This window comes from Carya illinoinensis, chromosome 11, assembly GCF_018687715.1.
Source record: "Carya illinoinensis cultivar Pawnee chromosome 11, C.illinoinensisPawnee_v1, whole genome shotgun sequence".
NCBI lineage: Eukaryota > Viridiplantae > Streptophyta > Magnoliopsida > Fagales > Juglandaceae > Carya > Carya illinoinensis.
Window position 1 is genome coordinate 41268850 of NC_056762.1, and position 15342 is coordinate 41284191.

A 15342-nucleotide genomic window follows, 5' to 3' on the forward strand; every position below is an offset into this window, starting at 1 on the left:
TCGTAATAAAATTACAACACCCCCCCCCCCCCCCCCCCCCCCCCCCCAACACCCCAAAACCCGTACTCATATAGACCGGGAACTGAAATTTGAGTCATTTAAGACGAGAAAACAGAGAAGAAAAGAGGGAACAATGACATTGCTTTGGGAACCTTTAAGAATGTCAATGTTCCAAAAGAACCTCATCTATTTACGACGTCGAGCACATATCAGATCACGGAGATGCCTTGGTTGAGTAACAGTCCATGCAACTCAAGAGTACATTAGCATTCAGAGTAGTACAATCTAGAAGGAATGAATACGTTCCCTAACGATCGCAAAAATAAGACAGTATGATTATTATATAATTCCATACATAAGCCGTAAATCTCTTCTCAATTGTGTAAAATGTCTACTACAATATTTGAACAAATGGAGTAGGATCCTAAACGTCCTCAGCATCACTCATGCTTGGGTGAGTATCAATATAGAATTCGCTAGAAGAGTCAGCTTCATCGACGATCCTCCCTCTGTTAATGGACATACAAGATCCCTCTGTTAATGGACATGTATATGGGATTTACAGTAAGTAAAAACATAGTCCGCTCGATGCAGCAGGAGGAATATCGATGATACTAATAAACTTAAAAGAGAATAAAAGGGCTGGGGAAGGGAAGAGAAGAAATGAGGATTACACCTTTCAAGAACATACTTCCCTTCTTTATACTTCTGGCTCCTCTCATGTGCAGCCTCCTAGGTGCAAAAAACGAAGTAGAAGTTAGCAACATCTCATTCGGCTTTGCTAGATTAAGAATATCTGTTTGTAAATGTGTGCCACAAAGGGAAGGGGAGAAAGAGAGGGAGTACGTATTTCCAGCCAACAATCTGTCCACAACAGCAGCAAAATATATCTGCCACAGTATGCAATCCCGAAAGCATCAACCTCTCCTCTAATGCTCCCATTACGAGGTTCACCCTGGATCAGTAAATCAAGACAACTACGTGAATCAATTTAACGTTGGAATATCAATTTGAAAGGGAAAACAAAGCATTTCCCTTGTATCAGATATTAGTCCAGTTACAAGCTTAATGCAAGAAAAGCAGTTTTCAATCAGATAAAGTGAGCAGTAGTCGCTTCCTTCTAGTTGTGTGAGAAAAAGGGGGAGGGGGGGCGTTCTCCTAATCCACTAAGCTTTGCACATTATTGAGTCATTACAAACCCGAATCCCAATTTCATTTTGGTTTTGTTTTGCCTTCCCATTAAAACAAGAAAAGACATTGTATAGGCATGTTGAGAGAATAATAAAAACTCTCAACCACATTGTTAGGGAGTACATTAAAGACATTGTATAGGCATGTTGAGAGAATAATAAAAACTCTCAACCACATTGTTAGGGAGTACATTAAAGACATTGTTAGCGAGAGAAACGGGTAGCAGTAGAAACATCTAATTTTGTTTTTGTTGGGGAATACGTTTAGATAAAAGAAAGATATATAGAACTCAACTATGATTCGGTTTTTAATTTTCCAAAACAAAACACAGTAAGCATACAATAATTCCTACAAAATCATATTCCAGTACTTGTAATCCTTGAAAGAAAAAGGAACTCACGCATTACTGAAGAGGTATGCTTTTCCCCGACGGCAATGAAAAGACTGACCAAAAGACAAGGCAAATATTAGACCAAAAAGAGTTCATCATGCTGCTAAGCATTCCAAATATAAATACTGGGCGAGTGACATCCTTATTTAGAAAAGACATGCCATTGAAAGGATCAAATGGACTGCAAGTTGTTCCCCTAAGAGGCTCAATTGATATTATCTTTTCAATAAGTAAGAAAATTGATCAAATATGATGATATTAAGTGTTGTAATCTCAGAACATGCAGAGTATAGGAAAGAACACTCCCCGAAAATTTGATGTCAGAGCTGAAATTACAAGACATCCAGAGAAGTAAGAGCTAACCTGACTGCCAAGGTTTCTTAAGCTGAAGTTCAGCCCCGTGTTGTAATTAGTTGTAAACAGATATAAACCTTTTTTTTTTTTTTTATAACTATAAACAGATATAAACTTATACCATGTTATTCACGTAGGTGATAAATAGACTCAAAAATTGTCTTCCAAAGCATGAAACAGCTTTTATTTGTAGGAGTCACAGATGACAATAATGTCTTTTTGTAGCATGTTATGTTGGCACGAGTTGTCCTCCGCGAGATTACAGGAGGAAGTTTTGGGATACACTATCAATTTAGTTAATTAAGCTGTAACACGTCTAGCCAAATATAGATGTTTTTCGTTCTGATATATACCCAGTCATTCTTGTAAAGAAAGTATCAAATATAAGAGATTTCTTATACTTATTGTCATGGCATCAGCGCCACTGATCCCCCTGTCAATTTCCTAACCAATCTCGTCTCTTTCCATGGCTGATACAGACTCCCATACTGATGAATCTCCATCTTCCTCCATCCTAGCTGAGTTGACCACAAAAATGACTGAAGTTTTAAGCAAAGCTTCAGCCTCAACCCAGACCTCCGATATTGTTACTGCACCGATTGGCATCAAGTTGGATGGCACCAACTATGCTCTTTGGTTCCAGGTGGTCGAGATGTATATCTCGGGCAAAAATAAACTAGGATACATCAATGGCGATCTCCCTCAACCTCCTCAGACGGACCCTACCTTTCGACGATGACGCACCAACAATGCTATTGTTAAAGGATGGTTGATTAATTCCAAGGACCCATCTCTTATCAGTAACTTCACTCGCTTCCTAACAACCAAGTTAGTATGGGATGCAATTGCTACCACGTACTTTGATGGCAGCGACACCTCCCATGTGTATGAACTCTGGCGACGCATGGCCCGCCTTAAACAGGCTAGTGGCTCTCTTGAAAAATTCTACAATGATCTCCAAGGCCTCTGGCGTAAAATCAACTTTCATCATCCAAACCCGACGGAATGCCCCACCAATATTTAGCATTACAATACCCTAGTTCAAGAAGATCAGGTATATGAATTCTTGGATCATCTCAATGACCGCTTAGACCATATCAGGAGTGTTGTTCTGCAGATAAAGCCATTCCCAATAGTGGAGGCAAACCTATGCACACGTCCGGCGGGAAGCTCTTCGTCAAGCAGTGATGACAACGAGTAGCCCCAATGATATACCAAGAGCGGGTCTGGCATCCAAGAGTCTCAAGCATGGCTCGGAGTCTCACGCATCCTCCGGGTCTCTCTCTTTGCATGGTGGGAAATCCCGTTCCAACTCCAAATCTCGAGCCCCCTCTGATGGCACTAAATGCTCGCATTGTGGGACTGCCAAGCATGCTCGTGAGACTTACTTCAAGCTTCACGGGTATCTTGATTGGTGGCACGAACTCCAGGCTCGGAAGCGCAGGGATGGAATTGGGAATGATGCTAGCATCGGCAAGGCTGCGATGGCCGACGCAGAACCCCATCTTTCCCCCATTCTCGTCGATAGTGCAACCTCTACTCCAAGTAATGCTCTACTTGGCTCTAATCAGGAGGCTGACTGCAATGCTTGGATACTTGATTCCGAAGCGATGGACCATATGACGTTTGATGCAACTGATTTTTCTCAGCACTCCCCTCCTTGACGAACTAGCATTGCCAATGCTAATGGTGGCATCTCTTCGATAACAGGGCTGGGACTGTGATGTTGCCACCAGCCCTACCATTATCTCATACTTTACTCGTGCCTTCTCTGTCTCACAAGTGACTATCCGTGAGTCAAGTTACTAAAGACTTGAATTGTGTTGTGCTCATTTATCCTGGGTTTTGTCTTATTCAGGATATTCTCACCAAGGAGATCATTGGGCATGGTACTAAGAGGAGGAAAAAGGGGACAAGAAGGGGGGGGGGGGGCTCTATTATATGGAAGATTTTACTGTCGGCCGCGCACACCACATGCACCTCCCAAGCGACCTCAAAGTGGAACAGATTTTACTTTGGCATCGTTGGTTAGGCCATCCGTCGTTTGGTTATTTGCAACATGTGTTTCCTAATTTATTTTGTCATTTTTCGATTTTAAATGTGAGACTTGCATTTTAGCTAAAAGTCATAGAGTCACTTATCCATTGAGTATGAATAAGAGCGATGTTCCGTTTGCTTTGATTCACTATGATGTGTGGGGTCCTTCCCCAAAATCTACTATGTCCGATTTCTGCTGGTTTGTGATCTTTGTGAATGATTGCACTCGCATGACTTGGATTTATCTGTTGAAACATAAAAATGAGGTTTTTCATGTATTTCAATCGTTTCATACAATGATTCAGACTCAATTCTCTGCTAAGCTTCGAACTCTTCGATCCGATAATGGTGGAGAGAGTATGTGAATCAACAGTTCCGTGATCATTTCCAACACCATGCCTAATTCATGAGACCTCATGCTCCCAGATTCCGCAGCAAAATGGTATTGCAGAGCGCAAGAATCAACACATCCTCAAAACTACTCGAGTTTTGTTACTTGGAGCTCACGTACATAGCCACCAATGGGCTGATGTTGTTGCCACGGCCGTCCATCTCATTAACCGCATGCCCTCAAAAGTTCTTGGATTCAAGACTCCGCTACAGGCCTTGTCAACCTATGTCCTTACCCATAGTCCTTATGCTTCCGCCTCGCATCTTTGGTTGTGTCGCGTTTGTTCACCACCACAATAACCAACACAGGAAGCTTGATCCATGTGCCATTCATTGTCTTTTTTTGGGATATGATGTACACCAAAAAGGGTACCGATGCTACAACCCCACTACTCAGCACACCTATGTGACTATGGGCGTCACATTTCTTGAATCTGACACTTTTTACTCTCTTGCCGCATCCAATTCTTCTCTTTAGGGGGAGACACCAGAAGAAGAGCTTAATTGGCTGACATTTGACTAGTTCAAAGACACCGATAATGCTCCTCAATCGATCATTGAGGAACCTAATCTAGAGCCGACATCTCCAGGAGCTGAAGTAGCAGTACCCCCCCATTCTTCAGTATCCAATGACCCATCTCCTGAGAATATCATTGAGGTAAGCTCCTTTATCACACCTCACATTTCTAATGATGTGGATACTTTTGTTGGCTATGAGTTACCTTTCAAGCACAATCGGAGCAAATCACCAAACAGATATTCTCTGGAACTGGAGGACCAAAGATCAAGATATCCAATTGCCAATTATGTTTCTACAAAGGAGTTGTCTGAACCCCTCAAGAACTTTGTGAATGAACTCCCCTCACATCATATTCCCACAAGTGTTGAAGAGGCTTTGGAAGACCCTAGGTGGGTCCAAGCTATGAAGGAAGAAATGGAGGCATTACTGAAAAATGAGACATGGACTCTTTTTCCCCTACCAGAAGGTCAAAAAACAGTGGGGTGTAAGTGGGTATTCTCCATCAAGTACAAAACAAATGGATCAGTTGAAAGGTACAAAACAAGACTGGTGGCAAAAGACTATACGCAAACTTATGGCGTAGACTATCAAGAAACATTTTCACTTGTGGCCAAGTTGAGTACTGTTAGGGTTTTACTACCTCTTGCAGCGAATCTTGATTGGCCATTGTACCAGTTTGATGTTAAAAATGCTTTTCTCCATGGAGATCTTGAAGAAGAAATCTACATGGATGTCCCTCCAGGATATATGGCAAACTCTAAAACTAAGATTGTGTGCAAGCTACAACGAACTTTGTACGGCTTGAAGTAATCTCCTAGAGCGTGGTTAAGGCGCTTGAGCTCGGCAATGAGGAAATATGGCTTTCAACAAAGCAACTCAGACCATACAATATTCTTAAAGCATCATCGGGGTAAGATAACAGCTCTGATAGTCTATGTAGACGATATGATCATTACAGGAGACAACCCAGAGGAAATAGCAAGACTTCAGATCAATGGGCCACAGAATTTGAGATGAAAAATCTAGGAGGACTTAAATATTTTCTGGGAATTGAGGTTGCTAGGTCAAAGCAAGGCATATTCCTTTCCCAACAAAAATATATCTTAGATTTATTATCAGAAGTTGGATTACTGGATTGTAAGCCTGCAGATACACCAATAATCCAAAATCACAAGCTTGGAGAATACGCAGACCAACTGCCAACGGACAAAGGAAGGTACCAGAGATTAGTTGGAAGATTAGTTGGAAAACTTATTTATCTCTCTCATACACGGCATGACATCGCCTATGCAGTGAGTGTAGTAAGCCAATTCATGCACTGTCCAAGTAAAGATCATATGAATGCAGTGATTTGAATTCTCCGATAAATAAAGTCCTCCCCCGGAAAAGGACTTATGTTTACACGGAACAATCACCTACGGGTGGAAGGTTACACATATGCTGATTGGGCACCAATAGAAAATCTACCTCAGGCTATTTCCCATTTGTTGGAGAGAACCTGGTTACATGGAGAAGTAAGAAGCAAAAAGTGGTAGCGTTATCAAGTACTGAAGCCGAGTTTCGTGGGATGGCTAAGGGCCTTTGTGAACTTCTCTGGCTTCGAAGACTATTAACTAAAATTGGATTTGCTCCGGGCTATGAGATGGACCTATTCTACGATAACAAGGCTGCAATTGACATTGCTCATAATTCAGTCCAGCATGATCGGACCAAACACGTGGAGGTAGACCAGCACTTCATCAAACAAAATCTTGAGGCAAAGATAATTCAATTCCCGTTTGTCAAATCCGAAGACCAGTTAGCAGATATACTTATAAAAGTTGTATGTAGCGGAAGCTTCTAAAACTCACTCGGCAAGTTGGGCATACGAGATCTATATGCACCAACTTGAGGGGGAGTGTTGGCGTGAGTTGTCCTCTGCAAGATTATAGGAGGAAGTTTTCAGATACACTATCAATTTAGTTAATTAAGCCTTGATACATGTATGGCCAAATATAGATGTTTTTCGTTCTGATATATACCCAGTCATTCTTGTAAAGAAAGTATCAAATATAAGAGATATCTTATACTTTTTGTCATGTTATGCTCCATGGAGCCACGGAACAACTTGGCTATCTGATGTACCATTCAATCCAGATTCAAGTATCCTAGATCTCCATGCACTGGTTAGGTGAAATGACAGAACCTAAGAGGGCAGACAGCAATAAGTTGGCGGGGTACATCCGCTTCGACGAAACCTGGGCCACAACCTGAATTTCCTCGAATTATTCACTCAGGAAAACTCGCAGAGCATCATCATTGACACACTCCTTTTTTAACCACGTCAAGAGTAACCAGTACCAAACTATATGTAATGTTAAATTATGGACACGAAACAACTTATCTATTCATATATCACATTCAATACCCATATATATTGAGGATCCAGGATATAGAAAAAGAGTAGTTCTTCACATATTGATATTGCCATCGACATAGCCTGAAGAAAAATGGCGTATAAACTTGATAGTATATAAGTATCCAGTAACAAGTGCACCACACATGATCCCAGGATCAATTTACAAGCAAAAGAAACTATTACATATTTCTATGATTCTTAATTATCAGAAATTAAAAACAAAGAAAACATTCATTGTTGAAATGGTGAAAAGAAGGAGGAAGAGAACGGAAGTACCCGAGAAACAAGATCGTCTGCGAGAGCCAAATGGGTCTTGCAGAACTTGCATCTGTATGAACTTCCCTCTAGCTCCACCACAAATACCCTTCCCATATCTACCTTCTTCGTCGTCTTCCTTCTTCTGACCTTTTTACCAGGTAGATACCTCTAATAAGTTGCAAAACCAGTAGTTTGTTAGGGAGAGAGAGAGATTGGATTAGACCGAAAGTGTTCAGTGCCACGTGCCTAAAGGCCTGGTACCGAAGCATCAAATGCAGTTCGCAGTGCCAAATGCATGTCTGGCCCCACTCCCTCACGTGTCATCTGTTTTTAAGCATCGAGGCTTCGTGACAAAACTCTTTTTAATTCCTTTTACTCCATTCAATTTTGAAACTTTATCTTATCTCACAAAAGAATTTTGAAACTTTATCTAACTTTTTTTATTTTGTCACAATTAATATATTTTCTATCTTGAAAACATGCTTATTATATTCTTTTAGAAAGGGAAAAAAAAAAAAAGCGAAACACTATATGCATTTTGCAACATTAGAACATATTTTATAAAATAGGAAAATAAAAAATAAAAGTTGTACCCAAGTTTGATATAATATATATATATATATATGGGAGCCCAAATGTACTACTAGTCCATCGGATAAAGGCCTAAAGAAATCCTTTATTGCTTAGGCCGGTGCAAAGTAGTTCTTCGTCTAATCTGAATACATCTCCTAAATCGTTTAATACATGAGGGTTATAAAGAATAGCACGTTATTACGTAAATAGAAGTGATACATACAAAAATAGAAATATATAAAAATAAACTTATAAACTGATGTGACTTCTTGTGACCCGTTAAATTTATTTTACAATAAAAATAATTTTACAATATAACATATTGCATCAAGTCACATCAATTTATGAATTTACTTTTATATAATTTCTTTGTGGTTAAAATATTTCTCTTATATAAAACTCTTAATAGACAAAACTATTCTCTCAATTGGTTCGTATATGCAAAAGTCGCAAAGTAATTTGTAGTAATAGTTCAATTGTAAAGATTTTTATTATTATAAAATAGATAAAGCATATCAAATCATGTCATGTAACTATTTTGTCTCTAATTGTATTTGTAAAACATGGTGGTTGGGATGGTAAAAGAAATTGAAAAAAAAAAGTATGGATTGAACTATTATTTCCATTAAAAATTTTAAATTGGTTTCGTATGATAATGCACCAAGACCAAGCAAATCAATTTTTTAAAAGGGGTTAGAACCCCTATTGGTCCAACAAATTACAAAAATAACATTAAATACTCATTTTACGTAGATAAGCAAGATTGTCCTATCGTATGGTGAAATGACATGTCATTTTATTAAAATTGTTTAAAGGAGCTTTGCATGCCGATGATTATAAAACTATATAGGTATAAATTTGTTGTCATGTGGATTATTATATAGGGATATATATATGGTAGATATATATGGTGCAAACGTGAGGTAATCGAGAGACTCTCACATATAGCTGGATAAAGTTAATAGAATGGAGTTTGGGTGGTCACAAAACATGCATTCATTTGACTATGTTATGTACTTGGAAACAAGACTGAACAGTTACGAGTTATAATGGCCGAACCTACCTCTATTACTATATTACGTGAGAATTACCGATTGAGGTAGGCTATTATATATAAAGGTGGTCATAAAACTAAATTATATCATTTCACGTAATTATTATAATATTTTTAAATTATCATATAAAATATAATAAATAATTTAACTTTTTTAAATTTTAAAATAAAATTAATATTAAAAAATTATATTATAACAATATTTTATTCAACTTTTAATAAAATATTTTATCTTTATCTAAACTTCACAACCAAGCAAAACACTAATCCCTACCTCAACCATATACAACTTTGGTACTCGAGATGAATTTATTTTAGATATGTAAGAACTCATTAGCATCTTATATTTGTTATAAATTTTATTTTTAAGCATTTTACTCCTCGTTGGATTGATACCTTTTATTGTCAATTATTATATTCTCAGATAAGTTAATCCTCATCATATATGTTATTTAAATTATAATATACTTTTTTATCCATTTGAATTAATGAAATTTCAAACTCTAGAACTCTATTTTAAAAATTAAAAATCAAAAATTATACCAGTATCTGACATTTAAATTAGAATATTAATTAATAAAATTTAAAATTTATTTTTTAAATTAAATTATATAACGAAATTATTGATAAACTATACTAAATATACTCTACAAACAGTTATATACTTTTTTTTATAAAAAAATATAATTACAAGTATAATCATATACTAATTTATATATTAATATAATGTAATTAATTAAAAAATAAATTTTATTAAAATAATATTAATTTAAATTTTAAATATAAATACATTAATATTAATATACAAATTAATATATTTATATATAGCAAACCTCTTTCTTTATTATTTACTTCAGCTTGCCAAAACGTAGTCTTACTTGTTGGCAAGGTTTTTCTCTCTTGCCTTGTTTCCCACTACCGTCTCATATGTTGCCCAAAAGAAAAGGAAAAGAAAAAAATAAGAAAAAAACCCATAATTAACGGACGGTGCAGGTCCACGTGATGACAACTCGAATCCCGACATGTACCTCGTCAACACGGATTTACTCCAGACCGGGTCCCACCACTAGACCCGCCCGCGTCTGATTCCGTCGCTGAAATTAAATAAACCAGCTGTTTCGCCGCCCAATAATAACGATAAATAAAAAGAAAAATTTTACATAAGTCATTTTTACGGACTCTTTTGTGTACTCTAGTGATATGATTAATTGTGTATTAAAAAAATTAATCCAACCAATTATATCAGTAAAATACATAAAAAATATACAAAAATAACTGTACGTAACATTACTCAAATAAAAAAGAGATAGATGCACGCATTTGGAAAAAAAAAAAAAAAACCACACCTAAAGACCGAGTCTTCGTGGTCCCAGATGTCGCACTCTCAACCGTTGGATTAGACAAGTCTCGTCGAGATCCCCGCCCAAGAGGACAAACAAATACGTGAATCACGAGGGAGCCCCATGCTTCTCATCATGAAGCCGCTCCGCCTCCGTGTGTTCACAGCTTTTGTTCAGACCTCTAATTTTTTTTCAAAAAAAAAAAAAAAAACTTTTTAAAAATCGAAATAGCCCCTCAGTGCGGGTTTCCGTACATATGGTGGGGCCTACAGGTGACGCAAGCATCGAGATTTTCCTAATCGTAATCCATCCAAAAAAATAAAAACCACACGACTGGAGCTTAGCAAAGACGCAACCATGCCGCCGACATGTCTGTTGGATCTTGAATAAGAATATATTAACGTGCGAAAACCTAAAAAAGGAAGACCGTGTTTGGTTAGAAGGAAAATGAGCCAACGGAAAAAAGAAGTCTTCCCCCCTGGAAATGCTTCGATTTGACAGTTGTTTGGGAGCTGGGAAACAAGAACGTCAACTACTCGAGTAGAATAGCTAAACAAGGGAGAGACGAGAGAGAGGAGAAAATGGAACAAGAAAATCGTTGATTTTCATTCTTCTACAAAGATCGAACATATAACTAATAACAACAATAGATTGCAGAACAACCATGAGAAATCTGTCTCAGTTGCAAAAATACGGAGGATTGGTTATCTATGTACATATACGGATCACAATCATCATCAGCGAATCCATACAACATGTCAGCTAGCTTTCTCTTTATCTAACGAGATCTACTTGCCATCTCGATCGGAAACAAAAAGAAGTAAAAAAGCGTAGAAACAAATGCCAACACTGAAGCTAAACGACAGGAAAACTCGGATCTTCGCCGGAGATCAAGAAAATTTGGCGAAATCAGGCAACCTCCGGGGGAGGAAGGTTGAGGTCAAGGTCGAGCAGTCTATGGGTGGGAGTATGATCAAAATCGACGACGGAAGATGAATCGGAGTCGCTGTGGGCCCCACCACCCACGATTTGCTTGAAATCCGTCTCTGCCCGATCGAACCTGCACAAGTCGCGGTGATTCCCGCTCATATTGGCGACTGGGTTGAAAAAGTAGACTGGACGCACAGCCGTAACGAGGGGAAAACCGACCGCACCACCGGCAGGGAACCGAGCCGAACCGGAGGGGAAATGGACCGCGCCTCCCAGAGTGAGGTCGAGGGGCGGCGGTGGTGGGGACGAGGAGTCGACGGTGCTGCTCTGGCTTGGGCTGCGCGTATTGTTGTTATTGTTGTGGTGCTGGCTGAGGGAGGTGAGGTCGGAGGAGGGGTTGGGGAAGTTGGTCTTCGCCTTAACGCCTCGGAACTCGCGGGCAGCAGCGTCGTAGGCACGTGCTGCCTCCTCGGCAGTGTCAAAAGTGCCGAGCCAGACGCGCGTCTTCTTACCTGGGTCGCGGATCTCGGCGGCGTAGCGACCCCATGGACGCTTCCTCACCCCTCTGAAACGAATCTCCTTGGAGCTGGAATCCTGGTTAACTGAACTGGATCCGTTTCTCGGAGCCATTTGGGTCCTACGGGTTAGTTACGTTGGGTGGGCTATGGAGTTTGGAACGGGGGAGACCATGGATGTTTGAGGATGGGAGGGTTCGAAGGTGGCCTTTTATAGGGGACGTGTGAAGGGGGTAGGAGTTGATTAAAGTTACGCTCCTTTTGGGCGATTGTTGTGTACAGTATGAGCAGCACGGATGAGGTGATTCAAACCAATTTTAATATTAAATAAATTTATTTACAGCTACTTTTTTTTTTATAATCCTAACCTAACGGTTAAAATCTATCACGATGTACAACTTATATAAAATATATATAGATAAGCCTATCTAGATATCTCAAAAATTAAATTTAAAAATTAATTAATAAGTTATCTAAAATTACACTATAATATTAAAGTTAGTATATATGATTAAACTATTTGCCCGTTACACTTGGGAAAAAATATAACACATCAACACTTTTTTATCAGATGATATAACAAATTTCGGTTGATTTTTAGTGTGTCACAATTTTTATATATTATAAATTAGTCTTGAATAAATGAATGGTTATAAACTGAATAATACATACAATAGTAAAATATATAAATATTATATAATCATTTTAAAAAATAATCATTTACTATTTACTCTTCATCTCTCCAAAAAATATATATATATATATAAAAGGCTCCGGAGCGTAAATTCCCGCCTATCGAGCCCGGAAATATTCGGCTCCGTCAACAAGGGATTTGACCGCACTTCTCCAGCACACGGGAGAAAAGGACAAGAATAGCCCCGCCGCCCAGCCGCGGAAAATGTGGGGCCTGCAGGAATGAATAATTGCAGTTATTTTGCGAAGAAATGTCGCATAGACACGTGGCACTGAATTCTCAGTCCACGCGGCAAGCGGTAGAATGAGGGGCGGCAGGGTCGTTTTTGACGGAAGTTAAGACGGCGGTTCTAGCCGTTTTCTTTCGTTGGTTCCCATAAACAGAAACCTTTTATTGACGGCAGACTCGCTTTTCTTTTTTTCTTTTTTTTAAAAAGAAAGAAGCACAAAAATTATCGGTCCAACCCGACATCTTTGTCGGCATGGTACACCTCCTCCCCGCGCGAGACGGACATGTGTAGGCGTCTAGAATTGTGCAAAATTGTGTTAATCATTTATGATCTCTAAAATGCCCCTTTTTACGGAGTACTGACGCACAGATAGTCTTTATCCATATATATAAATAAATAAATAAAAATATGACATGATTAGAATTAAAAATTTATCTTCATTCAATCCATCTCATTTTATAATTAAAGTTTTATTAAATTTTTATATAAAATATAATAAATAATTTAATTTTTTAAAATTTTAATTAAATTTTTTCAAATTTTAAAATAAATAATAATAATATTTTATTTAATTTTTATTTTTTAAATAAATTTATTTCAACCCATCTCATTTTTAAATTTAAATCAGACCTATATTTTTATTATTTTTATCGTCTAAAAATTTTTCTGGTGCAGACATCTCATCAATCAGAAACATGCAACGCATGCATGCATGGTCAAGAATTAATTGAATATGCAGTCTGTTCGTCTGTTCTTGCAAGATTTTCTTTGCCCTGACGTTGTGAATCTTAAAACTTTTGCTCTTAAGATCGTACGTAGACAGCTGTCCGCCAACTGATTCCAATCCCACCTCACCCAGCCCTGATCTGTTGGGGTTGAGGTTCGGCCGGTCCAACTGATCGGATTGGACATTTTTAGATCGGATTAAATTGGATTCGGTCTCGTCTGATCTAATTTTAAAATGATTAAATTTAATCAATTCGATCTCGGCCTAAATTTTTTTTACTCCGGATCGAATAAAAAATAAAATTAATATATAATTAATATAAATAATTTTATAAATTAATTATATACTTTTTATATAATTATTGATTAATATTAATTGTTAACACATATTTTCGTCAATAGATCAGAATAGGAGAATGATCGCCCCGTAGCGCACGGAGATTGACGTGGGCCCAGGTCGGCAATGTGTAGGCCCAGAGGAACTAGGTTAGGATGAGGTGGTGCAAGCCCTCCACTGGTCAAATGCGGTTGTACAAAGTCCGTGCTTATAACCATGGAGTTAATATAATAGAGAAAGATAAGCATACAGATTTGTGTGGTTTGACACTAAACCTGTGTCCACAGGAGCTTAGGGAGAGAATAATCTACTATATAAACTTTATTTACAGTCTCTTGAGTCTTAGAGTCTCTCATCCTCACTGTACATCTAATTTGCAGATCACTCTATTGGTTTGGACACTATCACTAGATGCAGGGTCCAGAGGTTAGAGAATTTATCCTGTGAAGCCTTTCAAAAGTCTGGCCAATCGTCCCTCGAAAATTCCACCCTTAAGATCTCAGAAGAAGTTCTTAATACTCCTATTCAAAAGTCCCTTATAGTCGTATATCCTCCCATTTTATCTCTTCATTTTCTATTTTTTATGTCACATCTATTCATCTCACCTCATTTTTCCTGTCTCCTGTATTCTTGACATTACTTTCTTCTCTCTCTTTCCCTTTATTATACTCCCTCTGTCCCTCATTTCTCTCCATTTCATCCTCTAGTGAAGCCTCCTTGGTAGGCTTAGACTTTGAAGGCCCTCATGGGCCTAGGACAAAAATTATCCATAACACTAATATTTATAATTATATACTAATACTAATATTTATACTAATACTAATAGTCGAATATGGTATTAAAAAATAATAATACTAATAGTCTAATATTATAATATAAACTATAGTTATAGTTATAGTTATACTAATATAGTTATATTAAATTATTATAAGTAATACTAATATATAGCTATACTAATAGTCCACTATTAATACTAATTACTATAATTAATATTAATATATAGCTATACAATATATTTATACAGTTGTACTAATACTACTAATCTATTATATAGTCTAAATTCTAACATAAGTTATATAACTATAACTAATACTTAATAAGAGTTTTACTATTAGTTAATATAGTATTATCAATTTATCACTAACATATAACATTTTAGTAATACTGCTAGTAGTCTAGTATAATTATTAGTTAATATGGTTGTAGTATTAGTACTAGTGTAATAGTGTATTATTAGTTATAGTAAATAAGTTAATAACACGTATACATATATATTAAATTATTTAATATATCACAATATAATTATATAATTATTAAAAAAAATCTTCATTATGCGTTAACTAATAACCATCATAATACATTAATATACTCTGTATACTAATTTGGGATAGATACTAACAACCAA

General features: G+C 37.3%; 2 protein-coding genes across 3 annotated transcripts; both read right to left on the reverse strand.

The window, feature by feature from the left end:
* Positions 1-231: 231 nt before the first annotated feature.
* Positions 232-7782, reverse strand: LOC122281441 (protein yippee-like At5g53940). 2 transcript variants are annotated; one of them, XM_043092912.1, is made up of 5 exons: positions 7558-7782; positions 1592-1635; positions 847-955; positions 677-732; positions 232-534 (listed from the first exon to the last, which is right to left on the reverse strand). In XM_043092912.1, the coding sequence occupies exons 1-5, from the start codon at positions 7651-7653 to the stop codon at positions 513-515; spliced, it is 327 nt and encodes a 108-aa protein (XP_042948846.1). In that variant the 5' UTR covers positions 7654-7782; the 3' UTR covers positions 232-512. The 2 variants fall into 2 exon arrangements, with proteins under 2 accessions (XP_042948846.1, XP_042948845.1); XM_043092911.1 differs by having other exon boundaries at positions 232-509; positions 7558-7779.
* Positions 7783-11088: 3306 nt separating this feature from the next.
* On the reverse strand, positions 11089-12150 carry LOC122282864 (ethylene-responsive transcription factor 4-like). The gene has a single exon (XM_043094922.1). It carries the CDS (start codon positions 12064-12066, stop codon positions 11416-11418), a length of 651 nt encoding a protein of 216 aa, XP_042950856.1. The 5' UTR covers positions 12067-12150; the 3' UTR covers positions 11089-11415.
* Positions 12151-15342: the final 3192 nt, after the last annotated feature.

Bases quoted from the DNA above. Each gene is read 5' to 3' on its own strand.
- LOC122281441 (XM_043092911.1), bottom strand. From the start codon at position 7,653: ATGGGAAGGGTATTTGTGGTGGAGCTAGAGGGAAGTTCATACAGATGC. The intron at 1,636-7,557 runs GTACTTCCGTTC...TCTTTTGGTCAG, and splicing joins CAGACGATCTTGTTTCTCGG to TCTTTTCATTGCCGTCGGGG. The intron at 733-846 runs GTACTCCCTCTC...TTTTGCACCTAG, and splicing joins AGATTGTTGGCTGGAAATAC to GAGGCTGCACATGAGAGGAG.
- LOC122282864 (XM_043094922.1), bottom strand. From the start codon at position 12,066: ATGGCTCCGAGAAACGGATCCAGTTCAGTTAACCAGGATTCCAGCTCC.